The 24,282-nt window shown below is 50.0% G+C and overlaps 1 protein-coding gene across 2 annotated transcripts in view; it reads right to left on the bottom strand.

Annotated features, from left to right (window-relative positions):
• Window positions 1-24,282, bottom strand: part of Cstpp1 (centriolar satellite-associated tubulin polyglutamylase complex regulator 1) — a 173,022-nt gene that overhangs the window by 6,002 nt on the left and 142,738 nt on the right. For both annotated transcript variants that reach the window (XM_004851894.4, XM_021264216.2), the window contains one exon: window positions 9,846-9,930. In XM_004851894.4, coding sequence (XP_004851951.2) covers window positions 9,846-9,930 — 85 coding nt within the window. The remainder of the gene's footprint in view (window positions 1-9,845; window positions 9,931-24,282) is intronic.

Genomic DNA, 24,282 nt, shown 5'->3' with positions numbered 1-24,282 from the left:
TCTCTACTACTAGGCCGCAAGGTGAAAAATCCCGCAGAAAATTCAGACGACCGTGGAACGATCCAGTGCTGGCGAGGCCACAGGGGGGCGCCCTGGTCCCTCCATCCGTGGCTCTCCAGACTAAGGGGTCCCCCACCCCCGATCCCAGCGAGTCTCCTAATCTGAGGAGAACCAGGCCGGCAAAAGGAAGACAGAGGCCAGCTCCTGACATCTGGAAGGGAGAGAGGAGGGGCAGCCGGGTGCAGAGACACCCGGACTAGGGCTGGGGAGCCTTCCCTTCCTGCCCCTCCCAGGACAGCCTGCACCCTAGGGCCTGGCCTCTCAGGGAAGCCATCTCCTGTTTATCACCTGTCTGGGACCCAGGGCCTCTCCTTACAGCCATGACCTCCATTTATTATTTGTCTCTTTATTCTTTGATTATATTGTGATGTAACTAAAATACTGTAAAATCCACCCTTTAAAACTGTATGATTCAGGGCCAGGCATGGTGGCACCTGCCTGTAATCCCAGCACCTGGGAGATTGAAGCAGGAGGATCGTGAGTTCGAGATCAGCTTGGGCTACAGAGAGAGTTCAAGACCAGGCTGAACTAAGTAGTGAAACCCTGTCTCAAAAAAACAAGAAAAAAACCCCTGATTCAGTGTGTTTTAATATATTAAAAAAATTGTGCAACTGCTGCCTGTGTCAAATCCCAGGAGTTGCCAGTAAGTCCTGGTCATCAGCAGCCCTGAGACAGGGGTATCCTGCAGCTGCCCTCACTGCCCATCCTGTCCCTCTGATGCTGCCTGCTCTAGTCCCTCCTTCGCTTCCGACCTGCTCCTGCCTGGGCCTCGTGAGTACAAAAGGCCAGATGACCCTGGACACAACCTCCAGCTCTGGGCCAAGTGTGCAGGAGGGACAGGTGTGAAGGAGTGGGCAGTGGCTGCTGCAGGCAGATGTTCCTGCAGAAGCCATGTGGCCCAAACTTCCCAAAGGCTCGTGTCATCTTTGGGGGACAGAGCCTCAGCATGCCTGGCAGTGCTTCTCGAGAGGGCCCAGGAGACTGTGACAGACTCGTGGAGAGGGGCCTTTCATTCGGTTCCTGCCTTGAATCTCAGCACCACCAGAGATGGGGCAGGTGGGGGACAGCCCCAGGCTGCAGGCCCTACGTCCCCACTTCCTCCCGAGCTCCCCCTAGATTCCTGCCCCAGAGGGCTTGGGGAGGAACCTTCCGGAGGTGAGGTCACCTCATGTGCTGTTCCCAGGGACTGCAGCTGGCGACCTGGCCTTCCTGCCAGAGGCTCCGCTCCCGTGCCAGCTGCGCCGACACCTGGAGGGGCCTGGTGCCCTGCTCTGAAGAGGAGCCAGTGGAGCTGCTGCCAGTGGGAGCCGGGCAGGACCTGCAGGCCAGGCCTTGGGTGGGCAGAGAGGGCCTGGGGCAAGGAGAGGCCTGGATTGGGGCTTTGAGCGAGCCCTGAGCAGGGCAGGCCAGGGCAGGCGAGGGTGTGAAGACAGTGCTTGGCAGGGCCCAGTTAACCCCAAAGGGCCCGGTGGCTCTCCTCCCCATCTCCCTGCGAAGCCAACAGCTGGGCTGGGCAGGCTGGAGGTAAGTGGGTGCGGAAGGAGCAAAGCTCCTCGCCCCAACCTACTGAGTCACCAGCTTCCACTTTCCCAGTGAGGGTCAGGCTCCCTGGCCCAGGGGAATGAGCTGGGATCCAGTCCCAGTTCCACCGCCCACTGGCCACGTTACCTTCTCCCTGGCCTCAGTTTCCTCATCCGCAGGGAGGAGGTGATCCTAGCTCTTTTGCAGGACTCTTGGGTGTGGAGTGTTCTCTGCCCAAGTATCACGGGTGGCCAGTGCCAGTTGCTGCCCTGTGCGCGTTCTACCTGGTGTTCAGTGCTACAAGAGTGCACAACTTCGAGGCAAAGCTGAGCTCTGCGGAAGGAGTGCTACCAGCTCCCCTCCAGGCAGAGAGGCCTCTGGGAAGCCAGCTTGTTTCGCGTCCACTTTTGGGGAAGCCACACAGAGCAGGGCCAGGAAGAGGAACCTTGTGCGACTTCGTCCTTCGTCCCAGTGCCTGGCTGGGCTCAGTGCACCCTGAAGTCTCTGCTCTGAGGTCAGGGCACAGAGAGGGAGCAGCTGTGCTGAACCCACCCCTTTCCCAGTTCGGGGGACTGGGCTGCCTCAAGGGTTTCTGGGGATACTTTCTGGGGGCTGCCCCTCTTCCAGACTGGGTGGCCCTTCAGCAGCTCAGGTGACCAGCCTGTCCTTCCGGGGCACCCCAAACCCACCTGCCCAGTAAGGCCTAAGAAGTGTGGTCAGGAGGGTGTGGGAGTGCTCAACCTGACAATAATGGCTCGAGGTCACTGGGGCTCCCTGTCAGCGCTGTGCACCCCCAGTTCACTGCTTCTCCTTCACCCTGTGCGGGAAGCCTGGAGAGCACCTTACGAGAGCACAAGCTGTCAGGGTGAGGACAATGACAATGACCCAGGTCACGAGGCAGGATGGGAACGCTCAGGTGCAGGCTGCTCTGACCCTGGCCATGGGTCCTCCAGCTCCGCAGCTGTACGTGGGTGGCTGCACCTTCCTGCTGGCCCCGGCCCTGCCCTCCAAGTGGGCTCAGGCTCAGCAGTGGCCAGAAGAGTGCTTCCCTGCACAGCTCACTGGCCTCCTCCCCTGGGGATCCCAGGAAGCCCGAAGCTCCGGAGGATGGGAACCTGGACCCGAGGTGGGGCTGGAGCAGAGCTGGATGCATCCCTCCCTTCTTCTGTCCCCCAGGCCTCCAAGTCCGGGCCAACTGCTTCTCCCAGTCCCCAGGGTACGCACATATTTCCCTCTCACTCCTCTCTACCTAAATCCTGCCCATCCCTTTTGATCTAGATGAAGTGTTTAAAAGCTCAGGTTACAGAGGGTAACAACTCCTGGGTCCCCACTAGCTAACTCTACCAACACTATCATTCTGCCATACTTTTGTCAGTTTCTAAAAGCTTGGTAAATCAGTACAGAAACCTTCAGCCGCCGCATAGCCGCCCCTCATTCCGTTCCTTTCCCCTTCTCCCCCAGGGCCAACAGGATTTACGGAAGCCTGGAGGCTTAGCATTTCTCAGGATATTTTTACACTACAGCCACTCTTGCAAATGTCTATATTCTTTACACATTACGCCAGCTGCAATGGGCATGCCTGTAATCCCAGCCACTCTGTAGGCTGAGGCAGGAGGGATCACAAGTTGGAGGCTAGCCTAGGCAATCTAGTGAGATCTTGTTTCAAAAGAAAATGGGCAGGGGCCGGGGATTTAGCTCAGTAGTTCTGCCGGCTGCCTTGAAAGTGCAATGTCCTGAGTTTGATTCCCGGTACCAAAAAAAAAAAAGAAAAAAAAAGAAAATGGGCTGAGGATGTAGCTCAGTGGTAAAACACCCGTGGGTTCAAGTATATCAGTACTGGGGATACTGAGCATGCCCAGCTCTTCTTAACATTTTTTTTGTTTTGAGACAGGGTCTCAATAAGTTGCCCAGGCTGTCTTCCACCTAGCAATTCCCCTCCTCAGCCTCCTGACTAGCTGGGATTACAGGCATGTGCCACCATTCTCAGCTGGATTATCGGAGTCCACCAATTTGATAGATACAAACTGGTATCTCAGTTTAGCTGGCAGTCCTGTGTATTAGTGAGTTTGGGCATGAAAATATGCTTAGATTTTACTGTTGGCTAATGTTCGATGTGTTGCTCTGTTTCTATCTTTGGACTATTTTTCAACTGGGGTTCTCCATATTTTTCTTATTGATTTGTAGGCATTCTTTTTTTTTTTTTGGTAGGCATTCTTTATAAAAACAAATTCTTGTGGCTAAAAAGTTCAAGGGGTGGGGTGTAGCTCAGTGTTGGACCACTTGCCTAGCATGCATGAGGCCTTAGGTTCAGCATCTCAAAAAAAAAAGTTCGACAGTAATGTCCAAGAGTATGTTGACTGGTCTTAAGATTAGAAAGTTCTGAAGACTGAGCTGTGTAGCTCAGCGGCAGGGCACTTGCCTGGCCTGTGTGAGGTCGGCATTTGATCCCCAGCACTGTGCCAATTTTTTTTTTTAATCCTGGAAACTAATACATGAGAAATATCCTCTTCCGGCTTCTGGTTTGTCTTTCAACTTTGTTTATGGTATTTTAATTCCCTGGTAGTCCAGTGGTTAGAGTTTGACACTTTTACAGTTGTGGCCAGGGTGCAAGTGGCCCTCAGGAACTCCCTGCGTCCCAGGTGGTTTTTCTCCTCCCCGGGCCTGCAGCGCCTTTCTTCTCTTTGAGGGTAATTACAGAATTTTTGCATTTCACATTTGGGCCTGTGATTTCAGTGAAACTAGCTTCTGGAAATAGTATGTAGTCAAGATCTAATTTGACTTTTTGCTGTGTCGATAGCCATCTGCTCGCTCACCACATCCCAAATCACCCCTTACCGACTGTCGTGCAGTGCCATCATTTCATGGGCCATTTTAAAGCGGTGAGTCTTCACTGGCCGGTCCAAACTGACCCATCATCCGTCCCTACTCTAGGACCACACTGTCTTCACTATGGTGGCCTTAGACTCAGTCTCACTGTCTCCAGGGCAAGTCTGTCTCTCCCTCATGGCAGAGCCTTCTGTGAGTCTCCGGTTAAGCTGGTCTCTGTGTCTGGGTTCCTGTTGCACTTCGTACTGTACTTATTTAATGCCTGCTGCTCGACCTCTAGGGCTGGGACAACATCCCTTCTGGTCACTGTCACAGTGCCTCCATCAAAGCATGATGACGGCATGTAATAGGCACTCAATAAATGATGAGAGCCAGGCACTGGAGAGGCTGAGGCAGGAGGATTGCTATGAGTTTGAGCCTTAGAATCTTTTGGGGATTTCTTAAAAACAGGAATTCCCTGAACTGTGGGGAGGGGGCTACAGGTGACTGTGCACTCCAGGCGGGCCATCCCCTCCCCTCCTTGGGGCAGAGCACCCCAGCCCCATGTCACTGGGTCTCAGACAGCTTACAGGTGTGATGGTCCCCTTGACCCAGCTGGGAAGAGGCCAGCACCTGCTGGCCACCACAAGCAGCCTGCCTTTACCTAATGCCTCTGTTATATATTATTTTCTAAGTGTTGCCAAATGAAAAGAGGCCAGATAGCATAGCCTTCGGGAACTCTGGAACTTCTCATTCATTTTTGAAAATCTGGTAACCATAACACCAACATTACTATGACAGCAAAAACCGCTTATTTACTAAATGTTTGCAATGTGGACGTATTTTTGTTGCTGAAATCTAACAAACACCACATGGTTACTTATTGTTACCTCCACGTTACAGACTGGGAAGGAGCTCTGAGAAGTCAGGGGAGACCCTCGAGGTCCCCTGGAGAAAGGGCGCAGGTGGGAGGTGCACTGGGTTTCCCAAGGCTATGGGTCTCAGCACCTGAAGTTCAAGGCCACCACCACTGCTTCTAGGGTTGATTGCAAGTGTACTCTGGCCCAGCACTATTTGAAGCATATCACATACTTCTCCTCCAATCATTGCGTCTGTTATTATTCCCATTCTGTAAATGACGCTGAGACACAAAGGAATTAAATAAGTTTTCACAGGCACAAGCTGTTAACTTGTGACCAGGATTTAAACCCAACAGGTCTGGCTCCCATCACATGTTTGTTTTTTTTTTGTTTGGTATTGCTGAACCCAGACACTTTGTGCTGAGCACATCCCCAGCCCTTTTTAAAATTTTTGAGGCAGGGTCTCCCTAAGTGGCTAAGTCACCCAGCAGGGTCTCAAATATTTGATCCTCCTGCCTCAGCCTCCCAGAGTGCTGGGATCATGGCCTGTGCCACTGGTCTTTGTGCAGTGGTGCTGCAGGAGCACATGAGCAGAAGGGGTCTTGGGGCTGCTTGTTCCCTGCTCTCCTGTGTTCCCATCGCACACCTGCTGCCCAGGGCCTGGCCGGATGGAAGGCGGAGATCCCAGCCTTGGCCAGGGAGCCCTGCCCAGGCTCTGCTTCCCAGCTGCTGGCTGGGACACATTCCTCCTCACACACATCACGCTGCCCTGAAGGAGGAAGTTGGTGGGGGATGGAGCAGCTGCCTTGCCACCTTGTTTGGGATACTGGCCGATGCCTGGGTGTCTGTGGGGGAAGCTGGGCTCCGACCTGCAGGACAAAATGAGAAGTGCTCCACATGGGGCACTTTTTGGGGTAGCTACAATTTTTCTACCCACACAGGCTGGCATGGTGGAGAGAAGAATGGCACCAAGGAAGCAGGGCTGATGGAGGAGCCTGGTGCTTGTAAGGAACGGCCGCACCCTGAATTCATCTCAGGCGTTGCAGCCAGGCCCTGTGGGCTCCTGGGCCCTCTGATGCCACACCTGCACCCCACAGTCCCTTCACCCTGCTGTCCACATGCTGGCTGAGGTGCTGCTCTTCCTCGAGTAGAGGAACACGACCGAGAAGCCTCTTTGTACCAATGATTGCCTGGAGCGCACACACACCACATGGTTCTGGGAGGACCCGAGTTTGTGCTTGGATTCTGCTCTCATCGCTCACAGCATTGGGAGCCTGGAAGAGGCTGGGAGGAGGGGGTGTGCAGGAGGCTCAGCCTCACAAGCTCACCTCCTGGCTTTCAGGACAGGAAAGGGGGACAGTGGCTACTCTGGGGAGCAGAAACCAAGGCACAGATGTATGAAAGTGTGGTGGCAGTGACTGGTACCCAAGTGAGCCCTTTTTAAATGAAATGCTGTCCCAGGAGGGACAGGAACTCTCTTATTCATGACTGGGTCTCCAGAGGGCAGAATAATTCCTCCTACGAAATCGACACTCAAGAAATACTTGGTGAGGGGTGCAAGCGCAAGGATCTGAGTTCAATCGCTGATATCAAAAAAAAAAAAAAAGAAATACTTGGTGAGGGGCCAGGGATTTAGCTCAGTGGTTTCGCCGCCTGCTGTGCAAGCGCAAGGACCTGAGTTCAATCCCCAGTACCAAAAAAAAAAAATAAAAGGGAAATACTTGGTGAAATGACGATTCATGGTACAGTAGGAATGAACATGTAAACTTCATGCTAAGTGAAAGAAGCTAGTCTCGAAGGACCACATTGTACATGATGCCACTGACCTGAGATGCCCACAACAGGGAAATCAAGAGAGGGAGAAAGCAGGGGTCTGGTCTGAGGATGGTGGGGAGTGGGGCGGAATGGGCTGGGGCTGCCACTCGGTAATGAAAGTGTGCTCAAGTTGACTGTGTAATGCACTTTGTAAATAAACTAAAAGCCACTGAATTTATACTATAAGTGGGTGAAGTATAAATGTCAGCTGAGGAATGTTCATTCACCCGTTTACCCACATGTGCATTCATTCATTCATTCATTCACTCACTCAGCAGATGGGTACAGAGGCCCCAGCTTGTACCCAGGTACTATGCTAAGTGACAGTGACTCAGCAGCAGCAAGCCTGGGACAGATCCAGCCTGTTTGCCTGTAGCACACGCACTCGCACTCATGCATGGGTCTTTGTGTGTGTTTAGGAATTCTCCAGTCACATTTGTATTCCTAAATCCAACTTTTGTTTTTGTTTTTGAGATAGGGTCTCTCTATGTAGTTCAGGTTGGCCTTGAACTCATCATGTAGTCCAGGCTCAAACTCTCAGCGACCCTCCTGCTTCAACCTCCCAAGTGCTGGGATTACAGGTGTGCACCACCACACTCAGCTAAGCTCAGTCTTTAGGAATGCTAAATTCCCTCCAGGGTTGAATCAATAGCTCTCTGTTTCTGACTCTCTTCTGTCTCTGTTTTTTTTGGTCCTTCTTTGAATCCAGGACCTATGACTGAGCTACATCCCTAGCTCTTTTTATTTTTTATTTTCAGATGGGGTCTTGCTAAATTGCTAAATTGCCTAGGCTGGCCTGGAACTTGTGATCCTCCTGCCTCAGCCTCCCAGAGTGCTGGGATTACAGGTGTGCACCACCATGCCGGGCTTGAATTTTTCTTAAAATGATCTGAGCCCATAGGGAAACTATTTAATGCTAACTCTACTTGGCTCTTTTAAATTACAAGAAATAATCTCTCATGCTTTTTTCCCCCCCTCAAGCTAAGAAAAAAAACAACCCAAATCTTTGGATTGCAGAAAAATCAAACTGATCAAAGCTGAACTATGGCTTAAGGATGACCAGTGTGCATTGGGAAATGTAAGATCCCCTGAGCAGGAAGAGGAAAAATCCTACAAAATGCTGAGTCTGTGATCGCTGAACAGGTTTTGGACACGACCAGCAAAATGAGTTCACGAGCTGTGAACCGAGGCATCCTGCCCAGTGAGAGGCTGCTGTATGCTGCTGGGAGCAACGAATTTCTCATCTTCCATGCCAGCAGGGGGCAGTCGCTCGCTGAGGGGCGCAAGGGGATTCCAGGAGCAGTGCAGCTGTTGCATCTCTGGTTTCGGGGCCAAGCTGCCAAGCAGCAATGGTGCCAGGACACAGGGCAGGAGCCTGCGGAGAGCGGAGTGCTCTCTAGAAGCGGGCCCTGCTGCTTGCAAGCTCTCAGTAAGCTCCCACGACACAGTTAACCTCTCAGAGCCTCAATGAATTGAGAAGTAACTTTTAAAAATAAGGATTGAGTCAGATCTTTGAGTGAAGGTAAATGACTTCAGTGTGATTTAGAGGAGCTGGCTCTGGTGGTTAGGGTGGGTGTCAACTGGATTGGCTTGGGATTCACCTGGGACTGGTGGGACCAGTTGCTGGGTGTGTCTGGGTGGGTCATGAAATATGGCTTTGGGCAACAGGTCTGTGCCTTTGCCCCCTCCTCTCTGGGGCTGTCCCCTGCTCTGCTTCCAGGTCGCCATGAACTGAGTAGCTCTGCTCCGCCAGGCTCTTCCCCATGATGTTCCTGCCTTGGAGCCAGCAGACTATAGGCTGGACTTACCCAAACTGTGAGCCAAATGAACCTTTCCTCTTTTTTTTTTTGTATCAGGAATCGAACTTGGGACCTTGTGCTTGTGAGGCAGGTGGCAGAACCACTGAGCTAAGTCCCTGGCCCCCTCTCCTCTTTTAAGAAAAGGTTTTTTTTTTTCAGAAAACAAGATTTTTTTCCTTCATACCAAGCTCAGGTTTTGTGTTAAATAATATTTCTGAAGCTGGGGATTTAGCTCAGTGGTTCCATCCCCTGCCTCACAAGTACAAGATCCCGAGTTCGAGCCTCAATACCAAAAAAGAAAAAAAAAAAAGATTTTGAGTATGGTGGTGCATGCCTATAACTCTAGCTAATCAGCAGGCTGAGGTGGGAGGATACTGAGGCAATTTAATGAGACCCTGTGTTTAAAAACAAAAATAGACCAAAAAAGGGTGGGGATGTAGCTCAGTGCTCCCTGGGTTCAATTCCTGGTACTGCCAAAAAAAAAAAAAAAAAAAAAGTTAACTGAGGTACAGTTCAACTACTTCATTTGGTTAAAAAATGGGAATGACAGTGAACCAAACCCAGAAACGAGGGGCTTTTCACCACACCTGCCAGGTTGTGGTCTGGACTTACCCTGAGGGCCTCCTTTCAGCCCACATGACACCATCTGCCCTCCCTGGATTGGGCTTCATTCCCTTCGTGCCTTTCCAGCTCCCGCTCTGTGACTCTGTCAACACGAGTTGCTGGCCACTCTGGTCCCTTTCTCTGGGTGTCCTCGTGTGTGCGTGCACGCATGTGCCTGTGTGTGTGTGTGTGTGCACATACCTCCTCGTCTCACAGCCCTCCACCCCTATCTGCAGACCCTGAGGCTCCCTCAGAGGCTGTGAAGGCTTGCCCGGCCCCCTGTGAAACGCCATCATCTCAAAGACCCTGAGTAGACCCCTCTGTGATGCTGATTTCTCCCCTAGCTGAGGGCTGGGCTGGCCTGGGAGTCGGGGCACTGTACCTGGCTGCTTTCTGGGTGAGCTCCAGTGGGAAGTCGGGGCACAGCAGCTGCAGCAGGCAGTGGTACTCCCTCATGGTCAGCAGGTCTGTGGTGGAAACAGAGAGGAGCCTATGAGGTCTCCCACCCCATCACCATTCTCTCTAGTCATTTCACATCTTCAGACTCAGTCTGGGGAAAGCTGCTCCATTTCTTATTATTTTTATTCTGAGATAGGGTCTTGCTAAGTCACTGAGTTGCCCAGCCTGAGCTTGCACTTGTGACCCTCCTGCCTCGGCCTCCCGAGCCCTGGGATTGGACGCATATCACCATGTGCAGCTGGGCCGCTCTTTTAAAGTGAGTCAGTGTTAGCGGTGTGGAGCCACTAACTTCTGGGGTGAGATTTAAAAATCAATATTCCTGCAAAGCCTTTCCTGGATGGGGCACAGAATTACGACATTGTTTTGACCAAAGGGCTGAGAAACACTCAGGTAAGAGAGGACACGGGAGAGGCGCTTTCATGGCTTTTTTGCTTGGTTTCCCTGGGATGTAAACATCTGGGGGAATGAGTCATGGGAGAGCCGGGTGAATGCCGAAGGCCCTGGCATGGCCACGCTCACCACCACCGGCCGGGGCCCATCTACAGAACGTCTGGAGGCTGAACCACGGCAAATAGGCTTGCAAACATGGAGGAGCAGAGCGTAGCGTACCGACCACAGACCGCGTCACTGTCACCCAGCACTGAGCGGCTGGCTCCTCTGGATGCCCACACAGAGATCTGGCCACCCTATTACAGGAAGCCAGGATGGCGGTCCAAAACACACAGTCTAGGCCACCAAATGACTCCTGATAGATGGAGGTGCTGCTTGGGAGAGAGCAGCCAGGAGGCCCTGTGTTCCAGATTTCCCAAGAGGCAAATCTCACAGAGGTTTACTGGGATCCCCAGGGATAGGAAATATGCTGGTGCTGAGGAGCTGTTTTGTTATTGTACTACTAAAGCCAAAAGAGTTTGGATCAGCTGGCAGCCGCAATCTGCAAGCATTCCCACGAGCCATTTCAAGTATGGAAAGGCAGCTTATGGTCAGCAAGAGTCATGGCCTGAAACCTGCTAACTGGGAGGAGGGGCGAGGGGAGGTGACGAGCAGGGCACAGCCACATCTGGGAGGAAGAGGATGATGATCACAGGCACTTGGTGTCTTCGGCCAAAGTTAGCCCAAGCCACAGGAATCCAGATCTCCTGCCCTGCTAGTTTGGTTCATGCTTTTCCAAGACAAAAACCCCAAATCTCCAGGGGCAGGCCTGAGTTCCTCCTGCTTTTTCATCAAAGCTCAATTCAAGGTGGGGGCAGAGAGTTAAACTAACCACATGGCCAAAGTCAGGGACACCAAAGAACAGATTCAGCGTCAATGTAGGTCAAAGGAGCAGGATGGCTTTTGTGGCCTTTGCTGTGGCCGCAGCGGGCTATGTGCTTTCCTCTCCTCCCTTGCTGACCCCGGGCATGGCGTGGCAGGCCTCGTTCTTCAAGAGAGGGAGGAGAAGCCATTCAGGGTCTCACAGGTCTGGGGTGAGGAACAGGAGAGGAGAGAGAAGGGAAACAAGCCATGGACACCAATCCCCACATCTAGTAAAGGCATCTTGATATGATCCTGACTCATGTACTTCCAATACTGGCTTCCCAGGGGCAGAAGAATGATTCACAAAAATCCCTTTGTACCTCTCTCATGCAACAAAAGGCCCTCAGAAATACTAAAAACAGAATACAGCCTGCCCACCACTTCCGGAACTCGATTCTCCCAAATGTTACGTGAGGAAGGTGGTCATGTAGAGATTCATGATATCGCAAGCAAATAAACAACTTTTAATTATGTGTGAGGGAGAGATGGCAGTTCTAATTCCATTAAATGGCCAGATAACATGAAGAGCAGCCACTCCTGGCCCTCGGGGACTGGGAGGAGGCAGGTGGTAAGACTGGTTCTGAAATCAGTGGGAACCTTTCCCTTTCTGCCCCACAGGCTGAGCCTTAAATCTGGGCCGCGCCATTTACAGGTCTCTGTGGGCAAACGGCTCTGCGGCTGAGTCGCAGCGGCTCATCTGTGTGGGGGAATGGTAAGACTTGCTTTGCAGTGGTGAAGTGTAGAAGACAGGATGTCTATAATGTGCTCAGCAGATATCTGGAACTTAATGACACCGAGGGGAGCTGTCTTGGTTTTTTGTTGTTAAATCCTGGGGAGAAACACAGGAGAGGACAGGGCGCAGGGAGGTGCTTCTTGCTGAGTTTGAATTCGCAAGCCCTCGAAGTGCTCTGCCTGGAAACTGTTGGGCTGCGCACGTCTTCCTGACACTCAGCCTCCGCTGCCTTCCTCTAGCCTGCCTGGCTCCCGGCTCCTGGCCCAGCCACGGCCACACAGCCTGGCTCTTTGGCTCTCAGGCTCTCTGAGGTTTCAAAGGCTCTTCCCAGCAGCCTTTTGTGCTCCAGGAATAACAGTAATGAGCGTGCATGGTCTTTGGGCGCTGTGCTCAGCACTTGAATTAGTGCACTTAACCTTCGCGGCAACCTTAGGGAGTAGACTCCATTGTGCCCAGGCCCAGTCCGAAGATGGGACCTAGAAGCTTGGGGGACACAGTAAGCAGGTGGCCGAGGGGAGAGAGGAGGCCCAGAGGCTGGCGGACAGCAAGGGTCTTCCCAAAGCAGGAGCCCAGGAGGGTGAGAAAGAAGGCGGACTGGGGCCGGAGGGGCTTAATGCTACCAGCTCACTGTTCTGAGCGTCTCCTACGGGCCAGTCCCTGTTCTCCTCGGGCATTCCCGTGTACCTCATCTAATCTGCACTGTTTTAGCCCCATTTCCCAGACACACCAGCTCAGACTGAACATGCTGAAGAGGCCGGACTGGAACTCCAATCCAGGCAGCCTGGCTCCAGAGCCAGGCCAGCACCTTGACCTCATCCACACGAATGTGTAAGGGCTTAAGTGTATTTTCCTCTCCAAACACACTACTGGGACCAGATCGCTCCAGGTAACCTGGGTCAAGGCAACAAGCCGAGTGAATTGATAGTCCTCCTGTAAGAATCGAGGCAGGAAGGTTCTAATTATTGTCAATAGGAAAGATGGAAGCCACTGGGGGTGGGAGTGGGAAGAGGGGGAGCGGGACCCCTGTGCCGCTGGCGACCTGCAGCTCCCACCCGCCCCCCTGTCCGCGGCCCGCCTCGGTGTCCTGGCAGGTGCAGGGAAGGCGAGCAGTGCACCTTGACAGATCCTCTCTAAAGGGATCCCCAGGATTAGGGAAGCTCAGCCTGCAAGTTCACAGGCAGAGGCAGCAGGCTTTGGGATAATATCAAAACCAGAAAATCCTCTCCACAAATGGGTGCTTCGCTTTGGGTGGGTGGTTGGAATCGTTACTTTCTTCTTCGCAGCTCCCCCGCTGGGTGGTTCTGGACCAGAGGAGTTTCCGCACGTCGTCCCTGTCATTTTCAGAGGCAGCACAGACTCCAGAGCGAGGGTGCCTGAGTCCAAAGCTGTGCTTTGCCACTGACTTCTCAAGAGTAGCCTGACTGATTCCATACCTTGGCTTCCACAGATATGAGGTTGCCCTGTGAATGTCACAGAACCGTTGCAGTTGATGAGAAGTAGTACCTGGCCCATGGCCAGTGCTGTCGGAATTTGCTGTTACTGAAATGAAGAAAGAGAGGTCACCCACTTTCTCAAGGAAACAGCTGGTGGGAGAAGCCTTAGCTCAGACCCCAGCCTCTGTGGCTCTAACGGTCTGAGGAGTTCTGTCCTGGAAGAGGGACTCAGGGAATAACTTCAGGGGACAGATTGTTCATGCCGGGTGACTGCCAGACTGGGTCTAAGTTAAGCACAGATGCCTTTCAGGAGAGTCACATCAACACATTCACAGCGGGTCAGCCATCCTATGTCTCACTGCTGAGTGGCTCTGATCCACCAGTGGCACATGTACCACGCACCATCCCAGAGTCACACAAGACCCACAGGTGGTTCACACCAGCGGGAATTTGTCAAACAGGGCAAGGAGGCAGGGCAGCCATGTTAGTGACTTTGGCTTCAAAGCCTGGCTCCCACTTAGCACCAGCACAACCTGGAGCAGTTATCCAACTTCTCTGAACCTTGATTTCCTCAGCTTTACAGGGTGAATAACCACTGTACCAACCTAATAGATTATTGTAAAAAAAAAAAAAAGGATAATTTATATATAAGCTACTTTTCTGAGAAAAATTGGCCAAGTGCTCAATAAATGGTACTATTGTATAATTATTAATGGATAAAAACTCAAAGTGCTAAATTTTTTGGTACCAGAGATCGAACTTTGGGCCTTGTACTTGTGCGGCAGGTGGCAGAACCACTGAGCTAAATCCCTGGCCCGTTGAAGTGCTAAAATTAATGAATCTTTGTATTGACCCAAAGTTCCCACCACAATGCCTGCACATTGTAGTATCTGCTGAAGGAATGAATGAATAAAAACATACATCACATGCTGACCCAAGTCCAAATTCATAGGGACAAAGCTTTGGTCACTGTGTCACAGAGATGTGAGAGTTCCAGGCAAAGGAATCATTTCTGCAAATTGAGGACTTGTGTGTGAGAAGCCAGGAAAGGGCAGAACATGGCACATGCTCTATTTGGTAGGCACTGGGCTCCCAACAAACAATAAACCATGGCAGGGGACTCCAGAACCTTCTCAGCAAGCACTCGGTGCCATCAGCTTGAGTATTCCTTATCCCGGGAATGTATTGCCAATTTTACTATGGAAGCCTAAGGTTTGCCTTCCAGAAACGCACCCTGCCACAGCTACAACTCCAGCTCCAGTACTACTGATTTCAAGATAAGTGACGGCCTGACCCGAAGTGTTCTTTGGTTGGTCGTCTCCATTCTCATCCCAGACAGTGACAGATGATGTTATGTTACCCAAGAAAATTAATCTCATCAGAAATGACTGATACCTAACAAGGGCCAGGTTACTCTCAACTGGGGAAAGAAGGGTGTCTTTCTACATCCAGTGGCTCCTGCTGTCCAGAGTCCTGCCTCTGAAGCTCTGTGGAGGCAGTGCAGTCCTTTCTACATCCTCCTCACAGACCTCCCAAGAATGGCGAACTCTGTGGTCGTAGATCTGGACGCCTCTGTTCTTCCTCAGACGAGGAGCCTTTGCCAGGCCCCACTAAGCCTCTGAGGACCCGAGAAAGACCATCAGGTGGAGGGACGTGAGCCCATATCCTCATCCCTTGCGCAGACCTGGCCTTCTCCAAGGTCTGAGTCAGGATTTTTAGCTGGAGAAGTGTGGGGGACCCTTGGGGCTCGGTGCGAACTCATCATGTGAGTGCTGCATGTTGGCTGGGGAAGTTGGCACTGGTCAGGCCTGGAGATAATGAACCCATCCCAGGCCACAGTTAACCCAGAGGACCAAACAACCTCTTGCTGGTTGGCTGCGCGATTTCAGCAGAAACTACCACAGAGGCCAGAGAAGACCGCAGCCCAGAAGTGGACTTTCCAATTTTCAGCTGCGATTGTTTTTATGTTCCTTTATGCTGGGTTGTGGAGGCTCCTTCTAAATGACACTCACCCTCAGCCAGGCTGCTCTGTCAGGGCTTGCTTGGAAAGAAGGACATGGCTAGTGTGCGGCATGGCCGCGCCACCCCATCCATCCCCAGGGCATGGAGCTTTGCCACCAGGCCATAGCTGAGTAAATACTCAGTGTGACTCTGCAGAGGAGGGGAGGAGAGTGAGGAGGGAAGGGGGGCATCTGACAGCTTCACTCCCCACGCAGCACTTGGTCCCCAAGTCACAGGAAGAGCACCAACCTCCCAGGGGCCACGTTCCCATCAGGCAAAGCCTTGGAAGAAGAGCAAGCTGTGTTCCTCAATTTCATCTTTGGCAGCGCTGCTGTTCTGTGTTTAAGTGGCGGGGAATGGTGATTAGTGTACTGAAAGGGAAATGAGCCTACAAAAGGAAGGGGAAGCAATGGCTTCCAGTGACACCTGCGGGCTGGAGTTCTTGGGCCATTATTAACACCCTCCTCTGCCAACTCATTATTCCCGAGAGCATCTTCATTGTGTTCAGAAGGGGCAGAACGCCAGGCTCTTTAGTTTTATACTGTATTATGACTAAGCCCAACACCCAGTGAGATATGTATTTAGCCTATTTCTGTTTGGCCTGAATATATGTTGTAGGCCAAGTATTAAATCAGACTCCAACCATTTCATGGCTCTAGGCAGAGGATGAAGTGGACAGCAGAGTCCAGGCCCTGCACGTGACTGAGATGAGGGGCGTACTGCCCTCTAGGTGGCCCTAAGTTGGGAATACCCTGTTCAGCCTTTGAAAAAGAGGCAGTAGTTTTCAGTTGCCCTCCATGGGCTTTTCTGTCTAGAGTGAGGGTTTTCATGTGGTTTCTGGAAGGAAAGTCTGTTCTACCCCAGAGACATACTTCGATAGAGAGAAAAGGCCCTGCTATGAGTTCTGCAAAGAACTGATTATGTTCCTTGGGGCACAACTTTTCTAGGCCTAAGTTTCCTCAACTATACAATCAAATAAGGAAGTTGTACATAAGGGTACAAAAATAAGAGACAGAGTTTTTAAAAAGCAGAAATCTTACAGGAACTATATACCATAGATAAAAATAAAGACATTTTTACTCAACATTCTCTTCAACAGCCTCACCCAGATTAGAAGCATCAGGGAGGGAAGGGCCTGTGGGACTGTATGAAAACTCCAGAGTTCTACCAAGGGCAGGCTAAGAGCCACTGGGCCTGACCCCAAAGTGGGGCTTCCCCAGTGCAGTGTTTATGGGAGTGGGCTTTGGTCTGGTGTGGTGGTTTGTGCCCATAAATGTCACCACTCCAGGAGCTGAGGGAGGAGGATTGCAAGTTTAATCCCAGCCTGGGCAACTTAGTGAGACCATGCTTCAAAATTAAAAAGGGTCAGCCAGGGATTTAGCTCAGTGGCACTTTGCCTGCCTTGCAAGTGCAAGGTCCTGAGTTTGATCCCTGGTACTAAAAAAAAAAAAAATTAAAAAGGATGTGAGGGGCCGGGGCAATGGTTCCACTGCCTGTTTCGCAAGCTAAGGACCCAAGTTCGATCCCTGGTACCAAAAAAAAAAAAAAAAGAAAGAAGAAAGGATGTGAGGATGTAGCTCAGGACCTGGGTTCAATCCCTAGTACTGAAAAATAAAATAAAATAAAATGTAGGCTCCAGAAATCAGCCAACTCAGGGGCATCCTGGGTCTTTAACCAAGTGACCATGAACAAGCAATTAGAAATGAGAGTGAATAACACTGCTATTATTAATGACATTAGTAAAATGAAAAGAAAGATAGTAATAGTAATCATAATAGTAAAGAGCTTTGAGAAGAGAAAAGAAACGATTGGGAAGGAGAGACGAGCAGTTCTGGTGCCCGCATATAGCCCAACAGGGCCTGCCCTTGTGACTGTAGCCTGCGATCAGGCACAGGTGGGCCTGCACCTGGCCAGGAGAGGCCAATTCACTGGCCCCCCTCTGGCTCTGGGTGTCCTTATCGCAGGGTGGTTTTATCAGCCTTTGTTCTTTATTGATGAGTGAGTAACAGACTTCCGGCCTGGGGCAGGTGCGCAGTGCCCTGCCAATCCACTATTGCTGTGCCTTTAGCAGAGCTGAGGGCTTGGGTTTGCAGAGATACTGAAAATTATGCCACAGTTCAGCTGGGTTCACATGCATTATTAGCCCTTTCAGTTGAACTTTATGGAGCAGGGAGAGGAAAATGGTATCAACCCTCTTCCCCTCTCCTTTTTTTCCTGGTGATGGGGATCAAACTTAGGACCATGTGCATGCTAGGCAAGCATGCTACCACAGGGTTATATCACCAGCCTCCTCCTCCTCCTTTTTTTTTTTTTGTGGTACTGGGTATTGAACCCAAGGCCTTTATATTGAGTTACATTCCCAGTCCTTTTTAAAAATTTTTGAGACAGGGTCTTGCTAAATTGCTAAATTGCCAAGGGTGAGCTTAAATTCATGGTTCTCCTGCCTCAGCCTCGCAGAGCGCTGGAATCACAGGCATGCGTCACCACACCCAGCCTGTACTTGCAATTTTAATGGGACTAGACACAGGTTAGCAAAAAAAAGTCCACTGAATTTACATATACACTTCCAACTACTTTTTCCTTTCCAATTTAAAGTCAGGGTGACAGGATAGACTTTTATAAGAAATCAGCAAAACTGATGAGGACTTAAGCAAGCCAGAGAAAACAAAAACTAATAGCTATTATTTCTCTGAGCTTTTCACTGTGTAAAACAGCCACAGAGTAAATACAAAGTGGGCCAGATTATGCATGTGATTTGCTTAAAATCCATTTTCCTTCTTTTCTAAATAAATATAAACAGAAGCAGTGGCTAGCGGGGTTACTCACTGAGGGTGAGCTGAACCAAGACAGACTAAAAATAAAAAAAACACCTCCACTGAGTTCTTGGGTTCCTGGTGGTGCAAGACCAGCGGAAGGCTTGGCCGGCGTGTGGGCGTTTTTAGAAAGAGCGCAGCCCGCTCTCCTGTCAGAACCCATTGACTTGCACCAAGGAGGGTGGATTTACGGCTAGCCCTCCGCTAAAAACCAGCCTTCAGAGACACAAACAGAAGGCAGTAGGAAGAGGGCAGGGTACAGACAAACACACAGCTCTTCAGATGAGCCCACCTTTGTCCTGTCTTCTGTGGGCATCTGCAGCGGATCATGTCTGTAATTATGTGTGCGTGTGTGGGTCAGAGCCGGGGAGCTAGGGAGGGAAGCGCGTCTACTCTTTTGGGAAAGGAAATTGATGTTAGCAGTTACTGCTCTGTAAAGCCATCGGCTTTGTTTTTAAAAGTATAGTTTCCGGGTAAAGGATCCTCTGCCTGTAATGTGAATGAATCACTCATCTTATTTTAATAAAAATGTGAACCAAATGACAGTGCTCTCCATCGTGGGAAATAACAGAGATTTTCTGGACTCTGATGGCTATCTTTCACCAGTACTGGCAGGCATACAAAAAGAGAAGGAAAAAGATGAGAAATACGCCAGTGGCATCAAAGGATGAGCCCAACCGATTTCTTTTATACACAAATATTCTTGAAGACAGTCTACTCTCACTGCGGATTGGGAGTAAGTGCCTGGTTTCCCCACTGATGGAAGGCTTTCCACCGGGTACCAACTCTGTGACTCAATTTATTCCTCTGCCACACCTCCATATAAATGATCAGGGTTACCTCAGCTAAGTAAAATTTAGCTTAAAGTATGCAAGGTTGTGTACCCCTTTGAGCTTTTGAATTGTGTCATGTTCATGGATAGCCTGTTTAAAAAATTAAGATAATAAAAAATATAATAAATCTTTCCTCCCAACAGGCCTGCAGATTCTTTTGGGTATAGCCTTCTAGGATTCTTTCACTCGAATTCTCCATGGCTGAGGCAGTAGCACAAAGCCCAGAGAGGGCATAACTGGAACCCATGGAGCACTGTAAGAGGGGAAATTCAGTGAAGCACTCTATTGCTTCTGGTGTGGCAACACATAATAGCTAAGTACAAGGGATTTGGAGTTAAGCCAGGCCTGGGTTCAAAATGCCTCTACTACTGCCCAGCTATGTGAGTTGGGGAAACTTGTCTGAACTCATTTTCTCATCCCTAACCTGTTATAAAAATCACCCCCTCACAGGGGACCCTGCTTTTACCCTTACTGCATCTCCTACGCATACCTTGCTGTCCCAATATGCAGTACCTTGAGTATGTAAAGTATGTCAAGCACGCTGTTATCACAGGCTGTTTGCTTGCTTGCTTGTTTCTGGTGGTGCTGGAGATTGAACCCAGGGCTCTGGCATTGCCAGGCAAGTGCCCTACCACTGAGCTACACCCCAGCTCCTTGTCCCTAGCTTGCGGCTATGCTGGTCCCAGTCCTGGATCCCTGCATACCTCTCACCTCCCCAGATTCCTGCTTGGATGCCATCTTGCCAGTAATGTTCCCCTGGCCACAGGATCTGAAATAGCAACCCCTCCTCCTTGTCTCATTTTCCTGCTTTTTTTCTGTATAGAGTTTGGACTTTTTATTTTATTTTATTTTTTTGGTACTGGGGATTGAACTCAGGTCCTTGCGCTTGCACAGCAGGTGGTGAAACCACTGAGCTAAATCCCTGGCCCTTTTTTTCCTATACAGAACTTATCACCATGTAGTCTACTGTATTATTTTTAAACTGCTGTGTTAATCAGCTTTCTGTTACAATAACAAATACCTGAGATAATCAACTTCATAGAAGAGGGTTATTTTGGCTCACAGTGTCAGAGGTGTCAGTCCATGGGTGTGTGGCCTTGTGGTTTTGGGCCTGTAGTGACATGGCACAGCATAGCAGCAGCACAAGGCGGAGGCAGCCTGCTTACCTCATCATGACCCGGAAGCAGATGGTAGCGGGCAGGAGACTGGTGGTCATGCTAACTTCCCAAAACTAAGCCCTCCCTCCTACAGGCTCCACTGCCTCCCGGTAGCACCAGGGCCTGGAGACCAAGCCTTCAACACGCTGGTTTGCCGACATGCAAAATCCAAGCCACATCGACTATAGTGTCTGTTCACTCCAAGAGCACACAAGCCTGAAGGGGGCAAGGATTGGATTCTCATCTTTGCTGGTTCTTGATGGCTGCTTTAGGAATCCATCTGCCCCGAAGCTTGAGGTAATGCTTGTGATGTTCATAGCATTATCTAAGAGATGAGAACTGATAGACAGGTTTTGTTGAACTATATTTTTAAAATTTGGGGCCAATGGGCTGGGGATTTAGCTCAATGGTTCCGCTGCCTGCCTCACAAGTGAAAGGTCCTGAGTTTGATCCCCGGTACAAAAAAAAAAAAAAATTGTGGGCCAAAAGATTAAAACAAACAAAGAATATTTCCCACAGCACAATCTCAATTCCAGGTATCTCTTTTTAAATATCAGAAGACCTGACCATGCTGGGCCAGCATCCCGCACAGCCTTGATGAGCAGGAGCCGAGGAGGAAGAGGAGGCCTGGGTAGTTTAGCACCGAATGATGGCTGTGCTTGTCACAGTAGCTGCCTGGCTGCTGCAGTCTCTGAGGCTTCAACCCTAGTGCACAATTTCTCTCTGGAAGCTTCCACAATAAGGGTTTAATTCACCTGACTACATGAATTTAAGATGAAAATAAAACAGATGACTTCATGCTATGAATAGAAAATTGTTATATACAGTATGATCCCATCTTTGTTTCAAAAGAAGAGAGAAAAAGGATATAAATTTGGATAGGAAAGGAAATGGAATACACTGAAGTGTCTAATTTTTTTGTTTGTTTGTTTTTTTGGTACTGGGGATTGAACTTGGGACCTTGCACTTGTGAGGCAAGCGTCAGAACCACTGAGCTAAATCCCCGGCCTCAGCATCATGTTTTTATGAGTTGCCTTTCCGTTTGATGACACTCAGTGGATGCATTCACCAGGTTTTTTAAAATCACACCTTGTAAAGCCCATTGTGTGTATATTTAAGTATATTTTGAAAAAATTTTCATGTAAATTATATTAAAATGCCAAAAAATGTAGTATCCAAACATGAACTATGAAACAACAGGCTGTAAGATGGAAACTCTTCTGAGTCCGTGGGTACTTCCTATGTCTGACTCTGTGTGGCTCACTGCGTGTCCTTGGGCTCCTGGGTCGGGTCTCTGTTCTGATGCTGCCTCCCTGAGTGCTGTGTGTCACCAAGCTCCTGTGACCCTCGAAGCATCCTAGAAGGTCATATTCCCACACTCCTTCCTGGAGGGTGAAAGGATTCGCCCAGTCATATGGTTCCTGAGCAGCCCTCAGGCTTAGAATCACGGGTCTGCCTGAATCCACAGCGTGTGCTTTTACTTATTCTACTCCTCATTGAGGCTTACGTTATTGGCTTGTTTGCTTGCCCCACCGCACACTGTTCTCAGCACTGGAAGTCAGTCTACTTTGGATGTCACAATTTAAAAGAGCCTTTTGTCCCCAAGCAAATAATGATTATCTCTGTTGCACAAAGAGACTAAGGCCTGAGGAGTGTGGGACCCACTCAAGGGAAGTGGTCCAGCAGAGTCAGGCAGGGCTCACAGGTCCTACTAGAGCAGGTCTGAGGGTAGGGACTCCAACTCACTCACTTGTGTGCCATAGGAAATGGTACCCATGGCCAAAAAGTGCCCAGTGAATTTTATTTCTGTGCCTCCCCATGTAGACGACAAGCCCTTAAGGCCATGTAGTAATCCCAGTGCATCTCAAAGAGTCATGGGTCATCTGCACCCCAGGCCCGGGGAAGCAGAAGCAGAAACCTTGGGCTTATGGTGGGAGAATCTGCATTTAAACAGATAATTTGTATGACTTTTATGATTGACCTTGACCTTGCGGTGGAAGGCACATTTTTGAGAATTAATTAATCCTGTTTATATATTTCAACTCTACTACTTATAAGAAGAATGACCTGAGGTAAGTTAGCTACTTCAATCTTTTGGTTTTGGTTTTTTGAGACAGGATCTCAGTATGTATTCTAGGTTGGTCTTGAACTCACTATGTAGCCTAGGCTGGTCTCCAACTCACAGCAATCCTCCTGCCTCAGCCTCCTGTGTGCTAGAATTACAGGTCTGCATGGCTCTTCTTAAATCTTTTGAGCTTCAATTCTATTATCTTTAAGATAGGATAATAAAAGTAACTACCTCACATGTTTGTTTTTTTTTTCCTCACATGGTTTTTAAAGAGACAAAGTTCATGTATTCAGTGGATATTACAGAGAATCTATCATGTGCCAAATACTGTTTTTTTTTGAACCGGGGATTGAACTCAGGACCTCATGCTTGCCAGGCAGGCACTGTGCCGCTGAGCTACATCCCCCCCCCCCCCTTTTTGGTGGTTAGGTTACATTAGGGGATAGGTAAGCTCCTTGCCATTACACCAGGGAAGACAGATAACAAAAAATCGGAAAAATAAGTAAGCTATGTAAGTTAGTGATAAGTGTAATGGAAAACTAGAAGGGAGCATGGTGGAGAGGGACTGTAGGTGGTAGTGGGGGTATGGAGGTACAATTTGATAGAAGGAGGTGTAGGCTGGTTTTATAGACGTGAAGGAGGTTAGGGGTGACCAACAGACATCTGAGCAACAAGGAGGCCAGGCCTGGGAACAGCTACTGCACGAAGAAAACCCTGGAAGACGATATGGCTGGATCCAGTGGAACTAGGGGGAAAGGAATATGAGATAGGTTAGAGAAATAGCCCAGGCCGGCTCTGGTGAAGTCTTGTAGGCCCCAGGCAAAGATGGAATGAGGTATTCATGTTGAGTGCCTAGAACAGCGCGGTACACAGCAAACACTTAAACTGTGTCTGGATGTCTATGGATAGCTTCTGGTCTCTTGGCAAAGCTGGGCTCTAAGGTCCACCTGCAGGGACTCTGGCATCGTTTGTGTACTCTGGCGGGGTTAGAGAGTGCTTCAGCATTTCCAAAAGTACAGAATTCAAAGAGATCAAAGGCTGGGTGCTCCCAGCAGCCAGGAGAGATGGTTAATTCTCTGCAGGTGCTTTGAACGCTGAGCTGACACAGCCCTGCAAAGTCAACACCAGCTCGGCACCAATAAAAGAGAGGAGCGGGTGTGGCGCAGGGTGGGCTTGGCCACAGGCTGAAACCGACAGAAGTTGTCAGCCACGTGACAGAAAACGCAGCAGAGCATGGCCATGTCCCCTACAGCAGTTGAAACCCATCCTAATATCAGTAAGACCACAAAGTCAGGAAGATAATGACTACAAACTGCCGGGGAGCAAGCCAGGGAGCCTGGAAACATGCATGCACTTGCAAGGGGGAAGAAACAAATTAAGAGATTGGAGTGAAAGTATCCCCTTCTCTCTCAGAGGCTCTTTAATCTTTAATATCTCTCTTGACACTCGGCACTGATCTTGCCCCAACAAGATGAAGGTTAACTTCTGAGACGCTAAGACTTCTGGGCTGGGCGGGCGAGGGACTTCTAAGGAGGTGAGTGCCACATATCTGCCAGGCCGCCTCACCTAGGGCAGGTCAGGAAGGTGCATCCGCCAGCCCTCTGCCCAGCCTCCTCCGGGCTTTCAAAGGGTGGTCCACCGGCAGGGCCCCGGCTGCCCGCAGGAATGTGGTTCCTTTGGGAGCCCAGCTGGCAAGAATGTAATGAAGGCTGCGTGGAGATACCCAGGCTGGGCTTTAACTGCCCCAAACTGTGCCAGTTTCTTCTGGCTCCTGCCCTAGAGAAAGCAAAGGCAGGCACTGTCCAGTAGAAATTTGGAAGTGGGCACCCTTTGTGGCCTCAGTGCCAGGTTGGCAGGAGAGTTTGTTGTGGCATTTAGTTTCCATGACCCTGACCCAACCTATGCACTAGGGAGCAGTTTAGCCTGAGTCAGAGGAAGGAAGAACAGAGTGAATCAATGCATGTGCTCTTTGACTCAACCCATTCAATTTGTAATTAAAGCTATTGTTAAAATCAGTATAAGAAACTGT

Source organism: Heterocephalus glaber, unplaced genomic scaffold (genome assembly GCF_053883595.1).
Source record: "Heterocephalus glaber isolate CG9 unplaced genomic scaffold, H.glaber_assembly_v1.0 deba00000594, whole genome shotgun sequence".
In the NCBI taxonomy this organism is placed as follows: domain Eukaryota; kingdom Metazoa; phylum Chordata; class Mammalia; order Rodentia; family Bathyergidae; genus Heterocephalus; species Heterocephalus glaber.
Note: the sequence above shows the minus strand (reverse complement) of the source record. Positions and strands in the feature narration are given on the sequence as shown.